Here is a 19,112-nt window from a genome sequence, read left to right on the forward strand (position 1 = left end):
TTACTTTTTCATTTCATTTCAGTGCTCATGGACATTCTATAATCAATTCTACCCCTTCCTCGACCCTCCCCACCCAACACTGTGGCTGGAAACTGAGTTCCCTTCTCACAAAATAGCAAAGTTGGCACCAAAGAGGTCAGGCTGTGGCAATGTGTTCTGATACTGGCTCCTATACTTGGCTTTGCATTAATACTTAAGCTCTAGGACTAAATGTCCCAATTTTTAAAATACGGTCAATACATATCTACTTTGCTAATCTATTTTGTTTTGTTGCAAATAAAGCACCTAGGGCAATGTGGACTTAAAAAAAATTTATTTTTAATTACAACTTGTCATGCAACAGGCATGGAATCTCCCCTACCACCGTTTCACAAGAGTGAAGTAATGCAGTTGTCACTTGCACTTGCAAAACAAAGAGTAAAGGCAGTATTTATAAGTCAAATACTTGCAGTATGGGAACTATTTGTACTTAAACGTAAAATTTGAATTCTTTTACAATTGTTTTTATGATTCTTTTACAATTTATTCAAATTAACATTTTACATTTAATGTCCCAGTTTTATAGTAGTGGGACTATCTTTTCACAAAGGTGTATCCATAGGTTCATGGGACTCACAAGACCAGTATTCACTTTATTTTCTTCTGTTTTTGTACTCTTTGTAAATGCACCAACAAGTGTATGCCTGACACATGGCAATCAAGGAAGTTTTTCATTAATAGCCAAAACCTTATAATCTAAAATTAATTATCAACTATTACTTCCCAGCCTCGACCAACTGATGAACCAATATAACGAAAAACAAGCTTCAGTTTTCTCCAGATATTTAATGCGAGACGCGGTGTAGCCCTATTCCAAGAAATGCTGATTACCACTAGGGGGTTGTTGCCCTTACTGAGTCAAATAAAAGTACTGCAATACAGCTAAAAGCTTTATATAGATGTATTTCTGTTCTTAATTGCTATAATGTAGACACTTTGATAAATAAGCTTGCCTCTTGTGCTTTTTCTACTTTAGATTATATATTTTAGAGATGACACACAATCCACTCCACTGGTTTAAGAGCTTTAAGTATTATTTTTACTATAGACCTTTTCTTCCTCCCCATTTAAGACGGGAAGACCCAGCCTTTGGTATAAATAACTTATTTCCATGACAATAGTTAAAGGCTATCATTAGTGTTCATTGTCAGTTGTGTAGTCTTTTGGTAAGGGGGTGGCTAGAGCCTCTTTGCTTTCAGTAAGTGCTCTGGGCTGATGGATAAACACACTAAATTTAACACCCTGGTTGTTGGCAGCTCTGACAAAACCACTATTGGCAGTCATTGTGATGGCTTTTAGAGTGTCTCCTGTCCCAAAAATGGTTAATGAGCGGCTATTGATTTTTGAACTGGCCACTAGTCTCAAGGCACGCTCAGAAGGCTGGTCTGGCACCACATTAATCTGCTTAATTAGCATAGTGGCCCTCTCTCTCTCCCCGGGTCCTCCTAAGGTATCTAGAATAGACTGAAAGTCCTTGACAGCAGATTCACAAGCAAACAACTCCTTGTCCTTCATAAATGCCTCCAGCTGCGGCAAAACCTGCTCTTTCCTCTCTTGCTCTGCTTGTTCAGTAAGCACTTTCTCTTTGAAGATAAAGTGGCAGCCTCCATAGCTAAGGGCAGATACATATGTAATTAAAGTAGTAATGTCCAGATTGACTCTTTTGCACACATCGACCTTAATTTCTGTTGGAAATGCAACACTTGCTAGAATATTTTCTCGGTCCACTCTGGTCACCTGCAAAAGTTCTGGGCCTTCGTCATCCGACTCGCTCTCACTGGGCTGGAGCTCCTCAGGGTGATCTAACAGAGAGTTAACCGCTACTATGTCTCCTCTCACAGATATGCCCATTTCTTTGAGCTTCTCTGCCATGGGGCTGGAGACACTGTTGTAAAATGCAAAGATGATGTGAGGATTGCTATACTGCACCGGCTGCTGGTGACTGGCCTGGAGGAAGTCTTCAGCCTGTTCAATGACACTTTTGTCGCCATACTGGCCCCTGCCCAGCCAAATGTTGTGGAGAGCTTCTGCCTTTCGGCCAATGGCCTTCACCCACGTATGACCACCATTTGCGACGACATCCACGACGAGGGTCTGCTTCTCTCCCAAGGAATCTGTGTAGCCGAAGACGTGAAGGACACTAACAACTTCTTCCAAGTTTTCTGCTGATTCCACAATGGCTCGTAGGTGTGTTAGATTGGTGCTCTGTAAATGGGATTCCTTAATAGCTACTTTCCCAGCTTCCACTTTCTGTAAGAATTTCAATTCTGCCTTCAATTTGCTGCACAGCTTTGCACCACCTTCGATGCCGCCTTTTCTTGATCTAGAAAGGGACTCTGCTCTCTTGATCAGTTCCTTGGCAATGGCGATTCGTTCACAGAGCATGGAGTGTGCAGACATGCTGACAGCATTATTCCTTTCCTATAAGAAGAAAAGAAACAAGGGAAATCGAAACAGTCCCAACAATTAGGGCAATGGACTCCTCACTGAAGATTATAAAACTTCCATCTAGCAACGGGTCTGAGTCTATGAACCTAGACTTCTGCACGACGGCTTCTGGAGTGACTCCCTCCTCTGACAACAGGACAGGGTAACTCCTCTACTCCTGAACTCTTTTTTTCCGGTATGCGGGGTTCTGACACACTTTTTAGAGCTTTATTTCTTCCCTTTGAAAGTCCTGTTCAACGCGTTCCAGTCCGAATAAACCGCGGGAGTTTATGTCATAGGCAATCTACGACACGAGGGCTTCCCTCAGCAGCAGCTTTACTGTTTGCTGGTAGAGCAATTTTAATAAAAAGGCTTGGAAAGTGAAGAGAGCGTGATTACATTACAACATGCACACGGCTAGCTGGTCAGCAAACTGTCCAAACCAGAATCGGGGACCACGGGGACCAGTCGAAGCCCTCCCGACCGTGTCCTCGTCTCCTCCTGCGGGAGCGGGTCCCCTGGCCCAACGGCCTCGCGCTGCCCACGGGCACTCGGTACCCCGGTGTCCTGCCCCCCCCCCCCCAGGGAACCCGCTCCACGTCCCAGGTGGACGCCTGCAAGACCGAGGGCCCCGCCCACCTCGGCTCCCGCCCAAGGGCAGGAAGAGCCCGAGGACTGGCTGCAGCCCACCGGCCAGGCCAACGCCAGGGAGCGGACACCCGGAGGAGGAGGAGGTCGGCGGGGCCTTCCTGGAGGGGGGCTTGGAAGGAGAGGGGAGGAGGGGGGAGGGAGGAGGGGGGGAGAGGACAGGGAAGGGGAGGACGAGGGGAGGGGGAGCAGGACAGGGGGAGGGGAGGAGGACGGGAAGGGGAGGAGGGAGGGTAGGGGAGGGAGGAGGGGAGGACGAGGAGAGGGGTGACAGGGGGAGGGGAGGGGGAAGAAGGAAGGACTGAGGGAGGACAAGGAGAGGGGGAGCAGGACGGGGGCGGGCGGAGGGGAGGACAGGGGGAGGGCCCCCTCCCTCGCGGTCCCCCCTCACGGGCCCCATGGCGGCCCCCCCACGTCCCCCCTCGCGGCCCCCGCCCAGCCCCCCCACCCCCTCGCGACCCCCCCACCCCCCCCCGCGGCCCCCCACGTTCCCCCCTCGCGGCCCCCCTCCCGCCCAGCCTCCCCCCCCATCCCGGCCCCCCCACCCCCTCGGCCCCTCGCGGCCCCCGCCCGGCCAGGCCGGCCCACCCCCGCCGGGCCTCGGAAGGGGCGCCGCGGCCCGCTCCCTCCCTCCCTCCGCCTCGCCTCCCCGGCTCCTCCCCGGCTCCTCCCCGGCTCCTCCCGGGCTCCTCACCCGCAGCGCCGGGACCGCGAGCGCGAGCAGGCAGGCACGAGGCACGTGCGCGCGAGGCCGGGACCCGCCGGGAAGCCCCGCCGGGAGACCCCACCCCGCTCCGGCCGCCGCGCCGCTCAGCCCGCGCGAACGCCGCCGCCGCCGCCGCCCGAGCCTCCTGCGTCACGTGGCCCGGCGCCGGGTGACGCCGAATCCGCGAGTCCCCGGCGGCTGCGTGGCCTCCCGAGCGTGGCTGACGCTAACGCGGCCGCCATGTTTGTTGAGGGCAGGCGGCTCCGCCCCCTCCCGCCGCGGGCTGAGGCTGCGGCTTCGCGGCCGCCCCGCCGGGGGGAGGAGCGCAGCCGAAGCTCGCGGACTGCGGGGCGGGCTGACCCCGCGCCCTCGGGGCACAGGTCGTGCGGTTTGGTGGACCCCGTCCCGGGAGCGCCCGGCCACCTACTTCCGCTGTCGAGCTTACACCCCTGCCGAATGGCAGGCAGGGGTCGGTCCTGCAAAAATGTTGGGCTCGTTTTAATAGAAGAGGAAACAGGCAGAAAGCTCGTCTGAGGTCTCCGGGCGGTTAGGGCGGTTAGGTGCTAGAGCGGGGACTCGGGATTCCAAGCCAGCACTTCCTCCTGCACAATTCTGGGCTCTTCCCACAAAGTGGGAGGAGACCAGACCTGCGCTGCCTTTCTGATAAGGACAAGGGAAGGGAGAAGCTTGTATTAGCCTAGTAGGCGGATTGTAAAAACTGAAAGGGACTGCAAATTAACAATCCTGCGTGTCCCTGCTTCCAAACCTTACTTGACCGCTTTAGGAAAGGAAACGGAAGAAACTCGCAAAAACAAATGACTGCACGTGAGCTGTCAACACATTTTTGTTAGACAAAGAGCAATAGTAACACTTTCTGGATAGTTATCGTATGGCAGGCGTTATTCTAAGTGCTTTTCACATAGGGACTTATTTAATCCTCTTCACAAAGATCTATTTTAAAGCTAAGTCCACCAAACTCCAGGCAGTGTCTCTGTAAATGGAGGAGCTCGCACCACCATGGAGTGAAGTATCTGCAGCAAGTGACTCACAAAGCAGAACCCAGAAAGGCTTTAGAACTGCAGGTGCCTAGAAGGTAGATGGGGGGCAAGCAGTGAGGCAGGAGTGAAAATGGGCACTGCTTACAGGTCTGCTTACAAGAACAAACACCTGGGTCCTCCCTCAGGTTCAGTGCAGCTGGGCGGTTAGCCATCCTTCCCCTGGCAGAAGCCTGGAGTTTACCATGCTGAAGGCAGGGAGTCAGAGGGGCTCTGGACACATTAATAATGACAGTTTTCTGTGCCCCTCCCAGAAACTCCTCTCCCCAAACCTGATTTTTCTCTGGAGAACTGAGCAAATGAAAGACCAGAGAGAAATGGCTTATAGCAGCATCCCCACAGTAGGTAGGTTTGGGGCTCACAAACATGGCACTTCCAAACATTTTTGTTTGGAATTTGAAGTAAACCAGAAAGCAGAACAAAATGGTTCTTACAAGTATTCCATAACTAGCATCCTCAGATAAAAGGTATATCATTCATGAAACATGAGGACTTTAAGAGGAGGTAACAGTGTAAGAAAGTTTTTCAAAATTAAAAATGATATCCCCAATTTTAATGTATCAATAAGAGTAGAAAAGGGTGGGTAAGACTGCACTAGAATGTACAATAAAGACAGTTGAAAAAAAAAAAGACAGGTGAAAAATAGAGCAAAAAAGGAAATTTCTCAAACACTAGGAAATTTACCAAAACAAAGAGCTTGGTTTCTACAGTGGACAAGCCTACTGTATGCTCAGCACAATGTTAAGAAACCCATAGGATGACACGTCACCGAAATTTCAGAATGCTGCAAATAAAAGGTCCTAAGAACTTCAGAGGGGGAAAATAAGTTATAAAGAACTTGGCACAAATACACAACTGCATTAGGTTTCTCATCAGCAACACTGGAATCTAGGAGTAATGCCTGCAAAACGTGGAGATCATTTCTAACCTAGAATTTTTAAACCCAGCTAATTAGGAGAGAATATAGTTTCAAACCAGTAACTAGCCTGGATTAAAGAGAATGAGGGTTCCAAGAGAGAAATTTCTGGAGGTGTTTGGAGAGGAGGGGGGTGCTAGAGGATTAGGGAGAGAACAGTTAGGATCACTTGATGTGATATACTGAGGAAAACAGTATGCAAAAGATTTTACAGTCCTTTTGGGGAAATCTGAGATTTGGTGACTGCTACACAGAATACAAAAAAGTGAGGCAATTATCACCTCCAGGAAAATTATTCAGGAAGTGTAATCACGGTGTACTTACCTAGCCATAATAAAAACTTCTAAACTCAACATTGTGATCTAATTAAAGTGAGGCAGAGAGAAAGCGGGGGGTAGGAAGTTGTGAGTTCTAAATTCTCATCTTGCAGAATATAAAATTTACGTATTGGCTAACCTTCAGGAATCCAAAGAGAACCGGATTAAGCCTATTTAAAATATGGAGGAAAATACCTGCTGGAATACATAAAAAGTTAAAAGTCATGAAATTCAGGGGCATGGCCTTTAATGAGGTGTTAGAATTATCCAACTTTTTCAAATATGCTCACGCTTAGGAAGCTATCGTTCACTTGGGTGTTGAAAAAGAAGTGAGGTTAAGGACTGAGGTGGTGCTTTGGGTCCATAAACATGACTGAACACATGAAAACTCCTTTGATCCTTATCACCCACAGCCCAGTGAACCAGCACTCAATAATTATAAAGATCAGTATTATTCCCCTTCCTTATTCCCCCTTTCCAGCTCCCTCCTGCCCCTACATGTGAATTTTAAACATATTCCATGTTTCATAACTAAATAATTATTTTGCAAGCTTAAAATTCGCAGTTTAGTGAGGAACTAGAAAAGAAAGGACAGAACAAATGGGGGCAAAATTCTTAAGAGTGGGAAGATACAAAACAAATGAAGAACAGAGAGAGGCTATGAACATTAGGAACACTGTGATGATTAAGGAGACTGAAGCAGCCCAACTGCACAAGCTAGAATGACTGAGGAGTTGAACATTCAGGGATGCAGGGGGATCACAAGACCAAAGAACGGAGTTCCCCAAGAACTGGGATAGAAAGGAAGGGCTTAAATTTAGAGTCAATGAAAAGAATCAACTGAGAAAAAGGTAGAAGTGTTCTAAGCAGCTTCAATTGAATGAGGCTTTGCGTTTAATGGAGCAAGAGCCAGAGAACAGAACATGGACATAGATCTGCTTCAGTGAATTCTTCCTCCCTTTATTCTGTGGACTTTTTCTGTTAGTCCCCAGTAGGAAATCTACATGTCCTTAACGTGCCTGCCTTCTCTTTCCCTTTCTTGGCACTCTTCTGGTTTTTGAATAGAGATTTAAAAACAAATTCAAAGACAGCTCAACCTTACAGAGTACTTGACCATGAACCCTACAGGCCTTTCATTTGCATCATCAATTTTGTCCTTAGAAAACCCTCTGAGATAATTACTTTGTATGGTCATTCAGCCAGTAAGTGGAAGAGTTAAGACCTGACCCAAAAGCCATTCCTTTTTACTATGTTCTCTTTCTAGTGTGCCAGAGTCTTAATAGACCAAGAGCCTAGAGGAGAGATGAGATAGGGCCTTCAAGAAAAACATTTTGACATCAAAGATCAAATTGCCATCTCCCGTAATAATGCTGCTGTCACCTGTACTAAGTAAGATAAGGAGGCTTCGTGACAGTAAGGAGAATTGGGAATCCTGACCAAAATCCTCCAAGGTAAGTAAGACTTTTCTCCTACACTCAGCTAAATCTTAAAACTTTTTGAGCCACATTCAAATCATGGAACTGCCTACTTTATGTTTGTTGGTAAGAAATGATGATATTCATAAACTCTGTTCTGTGGACCGGACTTATAACTTATCCTAAAATGCCTTTAAAAAAAAAACTTAAGCAGTATGTCTTCACGTATAATGAAAACAGAGTTCACATTATTTGCCTGCTTGTATGGGCCTTAATTTGCAGTAAAGGTTCTGATTACACTGTGGTTACATGAATGAGGGAGAGCCTTAAGCCATAGTTTTGATGTTTAAGTATTAGGATTTTATTTCCAGCACTTAACGTTCATCCTTGGGTGTAAGAAGTCTAGTAGAATCTGAGGGGCTCTTTTTAAATATTTACCTACTTGCGATGGAGAAACCAACGGGAACCAATACACCATTTCTTATTTACTTACATCACGGATCTCCCATAGGAAACCCTTCAGCCTAGCACCCTTCACAGCTCTAGTGCAGTCCCGGGGTTTCACTGATCCACATCTAACGATGCCTACAAAACACCTATGCTATCTGTCTTATCTCATGAATCTTAGAGCTTCTCTCAGCTCTAAATGCAATGATGTTTACTAAAATCAGCATTCTGCTTTACTGACTGAAAATATCTGACAGTAAAGAATGTAACAAGACTTGACTGAACCAAAATTGCATGAAGAATGAGTTCACCCTTCTGCTCTGCAGTGTAGTTTCCAGAAGTCAACTGTGATAAAAAGCAGGAAATCACTATTTTAAAATTTTACTAACTCCTAAAAAGCTAGAAGTTGGATTTAACAGTTTATTATGATTTATTAAGTATCATTTTAAAAACATCAGTCCATTAAACCATGTAGAAATAAGTATGCAAAAAGTCTGCAAAACAAAACATACTTTAAACATGTTTAAGTAGAGGGATTATCTGAAATTCCAGATTTTTCAGTCACTTGGTTATTATGCTATGGCAGCCAAGTAATCCTTAACTTCAGTCGGAGTGAGCCTTCTGAATCCAGCTTCATTGCAGATTCCAACCTCTATGTTGTCTTCTGTCATTTGCCCTTCAAAGCTTTCCTATTGAAGAGAGAGGGCAAAAGGTCAGTTTTCCAAGCACTTCATTATAAACTCATTATAAGTCCCATTGTTAGAAACTGTGCTAACCTTTAGGGTTAATATGGCTGTGTGAATGGCATCTTCAAGTTCCAGGTCTTCATTATATCTAAAGAATTTTTTTGAAAAAACAAAAAACAAGAAACAGAAAAACAATGATTTATGGCACAATTTACATTTTTTATGATTATTTCAACCTGACAGCAGCAGCATAAGAATTCTTAAAAATCTAAAACACTCCTAAAAATAAGCTACAGATTAATTCTTTTAGTCCATTCACTGAAATAAGCTGTCCCCAAATAAGAAACTGACAATTATTTGACATGCATTCCTATCATGAAGCTTGTAACCATAACAGGAGTATAAATATTTTAATGTAATCAGAATGTGGTGGCAATATGGTAATTGTTTTAAATAAAGAAATCAGACCTTTGCTAAAATTTCTTTTATTTTTTTCTTAGAAATGTTTAAAGGCTCACTATTAAGGCGCTTTAAAAAAGATTTTAGAATTATTTAAATTTACCAATTAACCTCAGGTTTAAGATTTTTAGTAATTTTTTTTCCTTAAAGGTTTTATTCATTTATTTGAGAGAAAGAGACAGAGATACTGAGATAAAGCATAAGTAGGGAAGAGAGGAAGAAGCAGGCTCCCCACTGAGCAGGAAGCCTGCCATGGGGCTCGATCCCAGGACCCCGAGATTATGACCTGAGCCGAAGGCAAATGCTTAACCAACTGAGCCCCCCACGTGCCCCAATTTTTAGTAATCTCAACATTATGTGAAAAATGTACTGAGAAGGTTCATCTGTGGGTTACAGGCAATTACAAACTTCTGCCATTCGAAATGTAGACATGCTTTGGGCTACTAATGCTGAGTCTGAATACAGCTGGAAGGAAGAGCAATTTGTTGTGCTAGGGTAGTGACAGCGGAGTTTTACATAATTCCTCACTATTTCTCAAGCACATACATCATATATTTAATCTACCATGAATACCAGGTATTTGGCTTCACAATTATTTTCTATAATTGCTATACTATAAACTGTTATCACTTAACTCACTTAAACTTTCCTCCCAAATTCTTTACTCCAAATCTTTTTAGATTATAGGAGGAGAAACAAAGTCAAAATAGAAACAACATTTAGGAAACAACTGTAAGAATGAAGAAAATTTCTTAAAAAATATATAATATTACCACTTAATATACTGAAGACCAGGGAGCCAAGGTGGAGAGAAGTTTTTGTTTATTTATAACCACACTATACAAATGAGTGTTTGAATATAAAGTAAAAAAAAAATCTGTTTATCAGATTCATGATATTAATTATTTAAAGAGAACTGAGAACCATAAAATAAGCTTGCTCAATCTAGTTACCGTAAGCCTACCTTTTCTCAAGGAAAGTCTTCCCATTCACATAGTTCTTTCCCATTGCTGTGGCTTTCCAGGCAAAGTAAGCTCCCTAATCAGGAAGAGAAGATAATCATAAAACCATATTTTAAATCCTTAATCTAATTATAGCACCCTGCCATTTCTTTTGTTCTATAAATTTGTATCTGACTTCTAAGTTCACAGAATATTTAGTGGAATGCAATGGATAATGTCAGAAAATAGGCTATTTTTAGAAAAGGAAAGTTAACAAAGAGACATGAAGAAACTTCTGGAGGTTATGGAGGAACTTCAGTTATTTTGATTGTATTCAGGTATTTACACCTATCAAAACTCATCAAATTGTACACTCTGTATATGTGTAATTTATGGTACAATTTATGTGAAAAAGTCAGTTAAAGGAACAGGTTAACCTAAGGCAAATAAGCAAAAGTATTATTTCAGCTTACTAGGATGGTTGAAGGACTCTAATAAAAGTCTGATGAAAAATGGTGAGCAAGTCTTTATTATTGCTGGATAAATTAAAAAGAGGGCATTTCGTTAAAAATATTTCATAGTTTTGATATTTTGTAATCTAACGTTAAATGCAAACAGCAATTTATTTTATATAACATGGCCTAATCTACTGAAAAAATACATACACGCAAACACACAAGAAAAATACTGAAAGAAATATATCAAACATACTTTAAAAGAAATAACCGCCTTTTAGATAGAACGGAGGGAGAGGGCAAAAAAAAGAATCCTGGACCCCAGGGATGGTGCCTTCTGTTACCCCACTGGAAAGGAAGGGAAGAGGGTTTGTCATTTAGCTTCAGCAGCTCAGAAATGGGTAACAGACACTGTTACCTCCCAAAATGCTGCTCTCATTTAAGTAACAAACAACCAAAATATTTTTCTTTTCTTTTCCAGGCTACAAGGTTAGAGTGTAAGACTGACTCAGAGTGAACTTGCAGTTATTTCATGATCCACAAATTCTAAAAATTCCATTCCTAATCATGAAATTTTTTCTTCCAGTTTTCCTCATAGCAAATAGGATACTTTTGGAGCAGGAGTAGCATCTACGAACACCTTCTAACTCAGATACCTATCTTTTGCCTTAGAGGAGACAGACTCACCCACTTTGCAAAACATTGGCTTCAAGAGTTACATCTGTGTGTGTGTGCAGGAAGAGACACTGAAGTCAGCCCCAGGATTAAACAGATGGCAAGGAGTACAGCACTGTCCTCCAGACACAAAACTTTCACCACATTTGTCAAAGTAACAAAATTCCACCGATTTAAAGAGATTTGATAACTATTTCAACAAATCATTCAAGTATGTGAAGTTAATGGATAAGAGAAAGCACCAGAACTGAGGGCAGAACTAGTGTACCCTTTTCATCAGAAGACTGAATTACCAACATTTTAAATATGGAAATGAATACGCACTACTCCATAGTTCTAAAGTCCCAATGAATATGAAAAAAGGACGTACTGCTAAATTTTAAACTTTGTGGTCGTTTTTATTAGATGTGCAGAGTATTTTAACAAATCCCTCCAATATGTCTGATGATACTTACAGATGGATCTGACTGAAATAAATACGGTCGCCCCTCATTCCAACCACAAATTAGTAGGGAAACTCCAAATGGACGAACACCACTAAAGAAAAGAAAACATGAAATTATGGTGTGAAGTCAACCTAAGGATTTACTAATCCTCTTAAGTATTAATAAAGCAAATCATCAGGTAGAATGAATTAGACTTGGAAGTTCCTTAAAAAGTATTTCCTACCTTTCTGAACAAATCAATTCAAAATGAATTCTCTTTATGGTGCTAAGGAACATTAGTCAAATCATTTTGGTAAATGGAGGAACACAAATATTGGGGTTAGTTAAGTATGGAGTTAACATTCTGTGTCTTAACAGAATGACAACTTTCAACAAATGCAGCTTTTCCACTTGCTTTACGTATCAGCAACTCCCTTTATCCTACCTCATCCACATGTAGCCCAGATTCCAGAAAATTAAAAGAATATAGATGTGTCAGAGAGCTATTGCTTTCTTCATGTGCTTATAATCATTCTGGTTGGAAAGATAAATTTGGAAGCAGGAATAACTGCCTTCCCATAATTAAGTGTTTCAATCCCTGGGCTAAAGGACTTTATCTAGAAGCTGCCTTCTGCTATTGTGTTGACAGCAAGAAACCACTCTACTTTTTTCATTAAGAAAATATTCTAGGTCCAACTGAGATTAGATATATTCATCACAGTGATTTTCTTTACTTATTAAATAGAGTTAAGTCCTCTTTTTAAATATATTCACTCTAAAAAAATAAAAAATAAATAAATATATTCACTCTTCTAAAACAGTTTCTTTTCTCTAATTCATGACACATTTCAAATAAAATCAACTTACCCTGACTGAGTGTATTCTTGCATCACTGAAGCTACTCTCTGTACCAGCTGAGCTGTGGGAATGGGTTCTTGGTAAACGAGATAGTATTGCTGAGCAAGTTTTCGAGCTCTGTGCACGAGCACTCTAACAGACAAGGAAGAAATAAGATTTCATTAAAACCTCTATACTTGGCTACCTAATGACTCTTCTCTTATAGGCATATACCTGCAGCACAAGTCTTACATGTATCTATGTAATGGGAACGATCAGCTCAAAGCTAGTCTTGCTCTGACATCTGATTCCAGTTAACAAGAAAACATCACAGCAACACAGAGGAGCTGAGCCATAGGAAATGGGACAGGGATAAGGCAAAAGGAAGAAAACTAAGGACAACGGGTACCAGGCAGCTCAGGAATAGATTTAGTGTACACAATGGGAACTTTCCCTTCCTCCATGGCTTCTACCCCGTTTCCCAAGGGTAGTCATCCTGTTTTGCTATCTCAGTCAAGCCAAAACAAATGCCCATATGACGGTGCACATATGTATGTGTAAACACACACATACACACACACACACACACACACACACACACCTGGACATCCCACAACCCACAACCTGGGACGTATGTTTCTCACTCTGCTTCAATCCTTTCCACAGTCTGCACTTCAAAAGAGTACCCTTCAGATATTAAGGAACGGCCAGAAACTATTCATAAGTTTAAAAATTTCATTAAAAAATATTACTACTCCACATAGTAATCAACTACATTAGCAAGACAAATAGGATGTACCTTTACCCACTCCTGTACTGCGGACATGACCCATGGACATTACCCGTCTGTAAGATTCCCGTCCTCTCCGTGTATTCCATCAGTACGCTGTGGTATCCCTTCCACACAATAGCAACAGCATCTACTGTAGTGAAGCCTGACCACATTCAAGCAATACTATTGCTTTTTCTGACTCATTAAAGTGAAAATTTGGTTCTACCTGTGTTGTTTCCAAAAAATCAGGAATGAAGTGATAATACTCCTTTTACTTGTTAAATGACAAACATAGAAAGCTGCCAATCTCTTTCAACTTGCTGGTGCCCTGACATAAAGGCCCTGATGTTTCGTTTCAGTGGCCTTTGTAAATTCTGTTCCTTTGCTAAGAACAAAAATAAATATAATGGGGTTACCTCTGAATGGTAATGCTTTCTTTTGCTCCTGTTAACTTTTTTGAAAATATAGTTTATTATAAACTTGTATTGCTTTTGTTTTTAAAATGCATTAGAGCACAGCACAGCCTTTGGATGATAGAAGAGGGGTTGTGATCACTAAACAGAGGTTAAGAGAAGTACTGATCTCCTCTTTTATCACAGTGCGGCACTGAGTTATCCTTAAAGCAACTCTTAGTGTATTCCTTGCAGACAAGCTAAATTCGGTTGCTAACGATGCTGCTGTTGGTAAACAAAGTACAAAAATAAAGAGTTGGGAGATTAAAGGAAAAACATCCCTGATTTTTCTCCTCAAAGTACAAATGATAAACAGTTCATAAAGTGGTGAAAAAAAAATAGTATAAAAGTACCTGTAATCTGGGCCCATGCCACTATACACCAGGCCTATGTGCTTGGTAATTGGTTCCACTTTGTGGACACTTCGCTCATCATACAGAATGGATTTCTGTTTCTTCTCAGTTGCTAATACCACACCATTTGCGGCTTAAAAAAAAAAAAAAAAGTGCTAAACGTTTAATCACTTAAAGACCCTGCTTCCACAGTTTTCTAATTACGGATGCAATTCACCCAAACCTCTTTATTTCCTCTTATTTATAAAACCTAAGAAATGGTAAATCCATTTTCCCCTTACTGGTCATCTATATTGTGCTAAGGAATCCTTGTAGCTAAATGCATTACCTAACATCTCTTAAAGTATTCCAGGACATCTAGGAGTCCATGTGTTTTAAAAGACTTCTGCCTATTTGGCTATTGTTCTTATAATCTGAAATTTAATGATACAGACTTCAAAAAGGGTATCTTTAGATTAAGTTTTATAATTAACATTTTCTGTTATATAAAGGATAAAAACTGCCAGAGAATAATGATGTATATATCAGTGGAAATACAAAAGAATATTCAGTTCTCTCAATATTCAGAAAGACTGTTGGTTATTATAACTAAGAGATAAAGGAGCTATGTTTATTTTGAAAAAAATTAATCATCTTCTTAGACTTATTACTTAGGCTTCTTAGGCTTATTACTTTCTTTAAACTTCAAAATACTATAAATCAACAGAAAGAACTGTTAAAAATTATGCTCCCCCAGCTATTTATTTGTATTAATTACTCATTAATTCCAAAAGAACTTTAGGATAACTGTTAACAGGCCTCTGAAATAAATGAAGCATTTAATTACCTTTAATTCCAACTGAAGGGGCTCCTCCAGCTACAGCAGCCAATGCATATTCAATCTGGACAAGTTTACCAGATGGGCTTAAAAAGAAACAAAGGCATTTGCTAAATCCACGTATTTTCAAATATGTATAATAGAAATATTTCTTAGAGCAGACACATAGGTCAAATCCATTAACCAGATACCAAGGAATAGCTGGGCTTTCACATATTGTTGCTGTACAGAAATGGAGTTTACCAGGCAGTTTGAACACATAGTGAAGCATGTTATCTTTCCTTTTTTCCCACTTCTCTGCTTCCTAAGGCAGCAGCATCATTACCGTTGCCTTTTACCACATCACAACCAGTGACTTCAGGCAAGTTATTTAACCCCACTGTGTCTCAGTTTTCACATCCATAAAATGGGGGATAGTATAGTACTATCAAAAAATTGTTGTGAAGATGAAATAAAGTGATGTCTTTTGTTCCTGGCACAAAATTAGCAGTCAGTAAATACTAAATGGTAATGTTATTAAGACACGTACCTGTTAAATACCAAACAACAGCATATGTTTTGTATGGGTGGAGTTACACATTTTAGAAAGTAGGCATGGCCGGAGAGGTAAGACCTACTTATCACCCAGGACAAAACATTTTCTACAGAAAGCTATGAGCTGGTGATACTTAACATAGCAGATTGCATGGATTTCATAGCCAAATACTAGCCCTGAAATGGCTTTTAAAATCATACTTTGTTTCACCAGTTGTTGAATTAAAATCAAACGTCACAGACTTAATTTTACAGATAAAGTTTTTGAGTGAAAGTAATTTGTCTAAAGTGACCTAGCTTGCTTCATAGCTCCGTGTACTAGTGAAAATATAACCTTGAGTTTCAGAAGGTCATTCATTTCATCTTCATAAAATTATTGGAAACTCTGTCACTCAAGCCTCAACTCTGTTCCAGACACACAGACCACTCTCAGAATTCAAAAACCCCTTTGACAGGTTAACACCTCTGTCTGTAATGCAATTCACTCTTGTCAGGGGAGCTCTCTCCTGGTCATCCTTCACTCTTGCGCAGAAACTTCACGTTCTTAGAGAAGCCGTCCTGACCATTCAGAATAGACTGAATTCCATACTTGCTCTCTGGCTAAGACTTATCAAGCTTCCATTATTCTCCACAGAGCGTGAGGAACAGTGACTGGTCAGTCCTCTAGCATATAACCTAGTGCCAGGGGTCACAATCATCTGGCTGACAGAAACACAACTAGACCTACTTATGGAATAAGCCTAGGTGTGGCAGTCTAACGAGTCTTAAATGACAAAATTTATTAACTTGAGTGAAATAACATCAATAGGTCTTTAAATTTTTAAAATTAAGCTGTACATGTTTTCCTGTTATTAGTCACTATTTCAACAATTGTATCGTGACTCACTGGATCCATGCAGCTTTCAATTATTGTTCAACATCTAGCTCAAATATTCCTGGGGAACATTTTAAGGGCTCAGGTAAGCTTTAATATACCTCCTCTCTGTTCGCACAATCACCTGCATACACATCTACCACTGCATCTTCCTATATGACAGCTCACCAGTCTGTGAGCTCACAGAGCAATCAACCAACCATCTTTGTAGTTACGCCAGCAGCTCATTCAAGTACCGGCATCCCTATCTGGGATACTTGATACAGCCTTCTAACTAGTTTTCCTCTATTCCACCCCCACTTCACTCCCCCCAGCCAAAGCTACATTGTACCATATCTCCTTTCACTTAAATCCTGTAATAACTTCCTGGTTCACTTAAAATACAAACTTCTTATTCTGGCCTACGGGCTCTGCAAGAGTGGCCCTACCCGCACTGACTCCTTGCTCACTATGCTTCAGGATTTTTACATAATCCTCTTTTCTCTGTCCACCAGTCTCTCTACCCCTAAGTCTTCAAATAGTTGGCTTTTTTTTTTCCACCTTCTAGTCTCAAAATTCACCTCCAAGCATTGGCTTTTCCTGACTATCCAATCTAAAGTTATATTTCTTCTTTTTACTCTTTTAATAAAAATTCCTGAGTAAGAGAAAAACTTTTTTTCAGAATGAATTAGTAGACACCAATTTGTTCACTCATTCATTGTTAATATCCTCAACTGAACGTAATCCATAACAACACTTTTTCATCCTAGAATATAATATAGCGCCTTTCATTAATAGTTTAGTTCTGATCACCAACAGGCTAGAAACAAAATTTTTGAATCTAAAACAGACTGAACCAAGGCAGCCCCGGTGGGGTGGCGGTTTAGCGCCACCTGCAGCCGGGGGTGTGATCCTGGAGACACGGGATGGAGTCCCATGGGGCTCCCTGCGTGGATCCTGCTTCTCTCTCTGTCTGTGTCTCTGCCACTCTCTCTCTCTGTGTCTCTATGAATAAATAAAATCTTTAAATATACATATACATAAATGAAACCGACTGAACCATTATGTTAAAAAAACAAATTTAATACATTATTACAGATGGATTCAGTCCCTGATGCTATTTTATGTGTCCGCTTCACGTATTCTAAAGAAAGGATTTATGCTTTCTTCAAGATAAAGAACCACGTTTGCTTTTTCCAGAAGTATGAAGTGATTATTTAGCAACTCTTATTCTCTACCATTGTGTATCATTACAGACAAAGGTTTAAAAAAAAAAGCCCTCATTTATTATTGAAAACTGCCAAGTGTAAGGAGAGTATTTTAAGAAGACACATGTGGTGATAATAGTGTATTAATCTTGTCATTGTAAAGAACTCAGGGGGGCAGCCCGGAGGGGCTCAGAGGTTGAGCGTCTGCTTTCAGCCCAGGGCGTGACTGCGGGGTCCCAGGATCTAGTCCCACGTTGGGCTCCCCATGTCGGGCTCCCCGCATGGAGCCTGCTTCTCCCTCTGCCTGTGTCTCTGCTTCTCTCTCTGTCTCTCATGAATGAATGAATGAATGAATGAGTAAATAAATAAATATCTTAAAAAAAAGAAAACTCAGTTTCTATAAATAAATATCTTAAAAAAAAAAAAAAGAAAGAAAACTCAGTTTCAACGGGAACTCAGCTGCTCATCTAGGACCTTGGACGAGCTATGTAATAATGCGTTCTACCTGTGGGTTAGTTCACCCGTAATTCGCTGAAATAACGTTCACATCCCACAGGGTAGTAGAAGACATGGGCAGGTTAAGTCGCACCCGCCCCGCAAGAACTCAACAAGTCGGATCCCGCTTAGCCTTCGGCTGTCAGAGAGAAGAACTACCCGTCAACCCAACAGGAGACTTCGGATCTGTAAGGAAAGCGGTCCAACTGAAGCATCACCAGGTCGATGTGTTAAAAACCCTTCACTCGTGGGTTTCCTTACATTGGGAACAGGAGTCCATCTCAACTGTGCAGTTCGAAAAAAACATACTTCTCGGCCCACTGTTCTGAAATAAGGAAAAGCCTGCGACCTTCTGTAAAGTGAACATACCCCTCCCCGTCCTCCACCCCCCCCCCACCCCCCACCAAAGGCCAAGCGGCCCAGGGGTCGGGGCCCGGACACCAGGGGCGACGGGATGAGCGCGCTCGTCTTCAGTCCTTAAACTTCTACTGGCGGGGGTGGGGGGAGCCCGAAGCGGGAAGAGGCTTCGAAGCGCCAGAGGCTGGGGGCTCACCCCAAACTGCAACGAGGAGGTTCCCCGAATGGAAAGAGGGGCCCGGGGCGCTTGGCCAAGGTCCCGAGCTCCATCCAGAAGCCCCCCCGCCAGGCCTACTCGGCTTAGGGAGGCGATCCTGAGTTCCCAACGGGACACGCGGAGGCAGCCGCCCCCGCAAAGTGCCTTATTCTCTGCTCCCCGGAGCGAGAGTAAACCCTTGGTGTTGGCCTTCCCCGCCGCGGCCCCAAGGTCTCCCCGGCTTCCCGGCGCCGCTGCTCCCAGGCCGCGGGCGGGCCACGCAAATGACTTTGCAAAGTCGCATTTCCGTCCCTATTTCCTACTGCAATGCGCCCGGGAAGCATCAAGCCCGAGGCTAGAACGGAAAAACACCGGGCAAGGGGGGAGCTCCTACAACCCCGGCCCCACGGAGGACCCGGGGGCTCCTTCCATACCTGAATGTAGTCAGCGAAAAGCTGTAACCGCGCTCCGCCATCTTTGCCTGGAGTGCCAGAGCACAGCCGCACACATGCGCACTGGAGCCGCTTGCTTCCCATTTCCCCGCCCCGCTCCTCCGTTCTCTCTCTCTGATTGGAGAAGAGTCAAGAGCCGCTCCAGGGACATGCTGGGAGTTGTAGTTCCAGCCGT

At 42.6% G+C, this 19,112-nt stretch overlaps 2 protein-coding genes and 1 long non-coding RNA gene across 11 annotated transcripts; 1 reads left to right on the forward strand and 2 right to left on the reverse strand.

Annotated features, from left to right (window-relative positions):
* Nucleotides 1-296: 296 nt before the first annotated feature.
* C21H7orf25 (chromosome 21 C7orf25 homolog) lies at nucleotides 297-4,383 on the reverse strand. 4 transcript variants are annotated; one of them, XM_077864120.1, is made up of 2 exons: nucleotides 4,248-4,383; nucleotides 297-2,460 (listed from the first exon to the last, which is right to left on the reverse strand). In XM_077864120.1, the coding sequence occupies exon 2, from the start codon at nucleotides 2,437-2,439 to the stop codon at nucleotides 1,174-1,176; it is 1,266 nt and encodes a 421-aa protein (XP_077720246.1). In that variant the 5' UTR covers nucleotides 2,440-2,460; nucleotides 4,248-4,383; the 3' UTR covers nucleotides 297-1,173. The 4 variants fall into 4 exon arrangements, with proteins under 4 accessions (XP_077720246.1, XP_077720248.1, XP_077720245.1 ...); XM_077864122.1 differs by lacking the exon at nucleotides 4,248-4,383 and adding an exon at nucleotides 3,809-3,951; XM_077864119.1 differs by lacking the exon at nucleotides 4,248-4,383 and adding an exon at nucleotides 3,809-3,827 and having other exon boundaries at nucleotides 297-2,838.
* On the forward strand, nucleotides 3,060-11,600 carry LOC144293059 (uncharacterized). 6 transcript variants are annotated; one of them, XR_013360545.1, is made up of 5 exons: nucleotides 4,155-4,355; nucleotides 4,770-4,902; nucleotides 5,130-5,220; nucleotides 7,373-7,559; nucleotides 11,098-11,600. It is a non-coding gene; the product is annotated as an uncharacterized LOC144293059 (long non-coding RNA). The 6 variants fall into 6 exon arrangements; XR_013360548.1 differs by lacking the exons at nucleotides 4,155-4,355; nucleotides 4,770-4,902 and adding an exon at nucleotides 3,060-3,200; XR_013360543.1 differs by lacking the exon at nucleotides 4,770-4,902 and having other exon boundaries at nucleotides 4,158-4,355.
* On the reverse strand, nucleotides 7,987-19,067 carry PSMA2 (proteasome 20S subunit alpha 2). Its single transcript, XM_077864123.1, has 8 exons — nucleotides 18,920-19,067; nucleotides 14,852-14,928; nucleotides 14,026-14,158; nucleotides 12,479-12,601; nucleotides 11,642-11,723; nucleotides 10,080-10,153; nucleotides 8,747-8,804; nucleotides 7,987-8,659 (listed from the first exon to the last, which is right to left on the reverse strand). The coding sequence occupies exons 1-8, from the start codon at nucleotides 18,958-18,960 to the stop codon at nucleotides 8,543-8,545; spliced, it is 705 nt and encodes a 234-aa protein (XP_077720249.1). The 5' UTR covers nucleotides 18,961-19,067; the 3' UTR covers nucleotides 7,987-8,542.
* Nucleotides 19,068-19,112: the final 45 nt, after the last annotated feature.

The sequence above is a fragment of the Canis aureus genome, chromosome 21 (genome assembly GCF_053574225.1).
Source record: "Canis aureus isolate CA01 chromosome 21, VMU_Caureus_v.1.0, whole genome shotgun sequence".
NCBI classification, from domain to species: domain Eukaryota; kingdom Metazoa; phylum Chordata; class Mammalia; order Carnivora; family Canidae; genus Canis; species Canis aureus.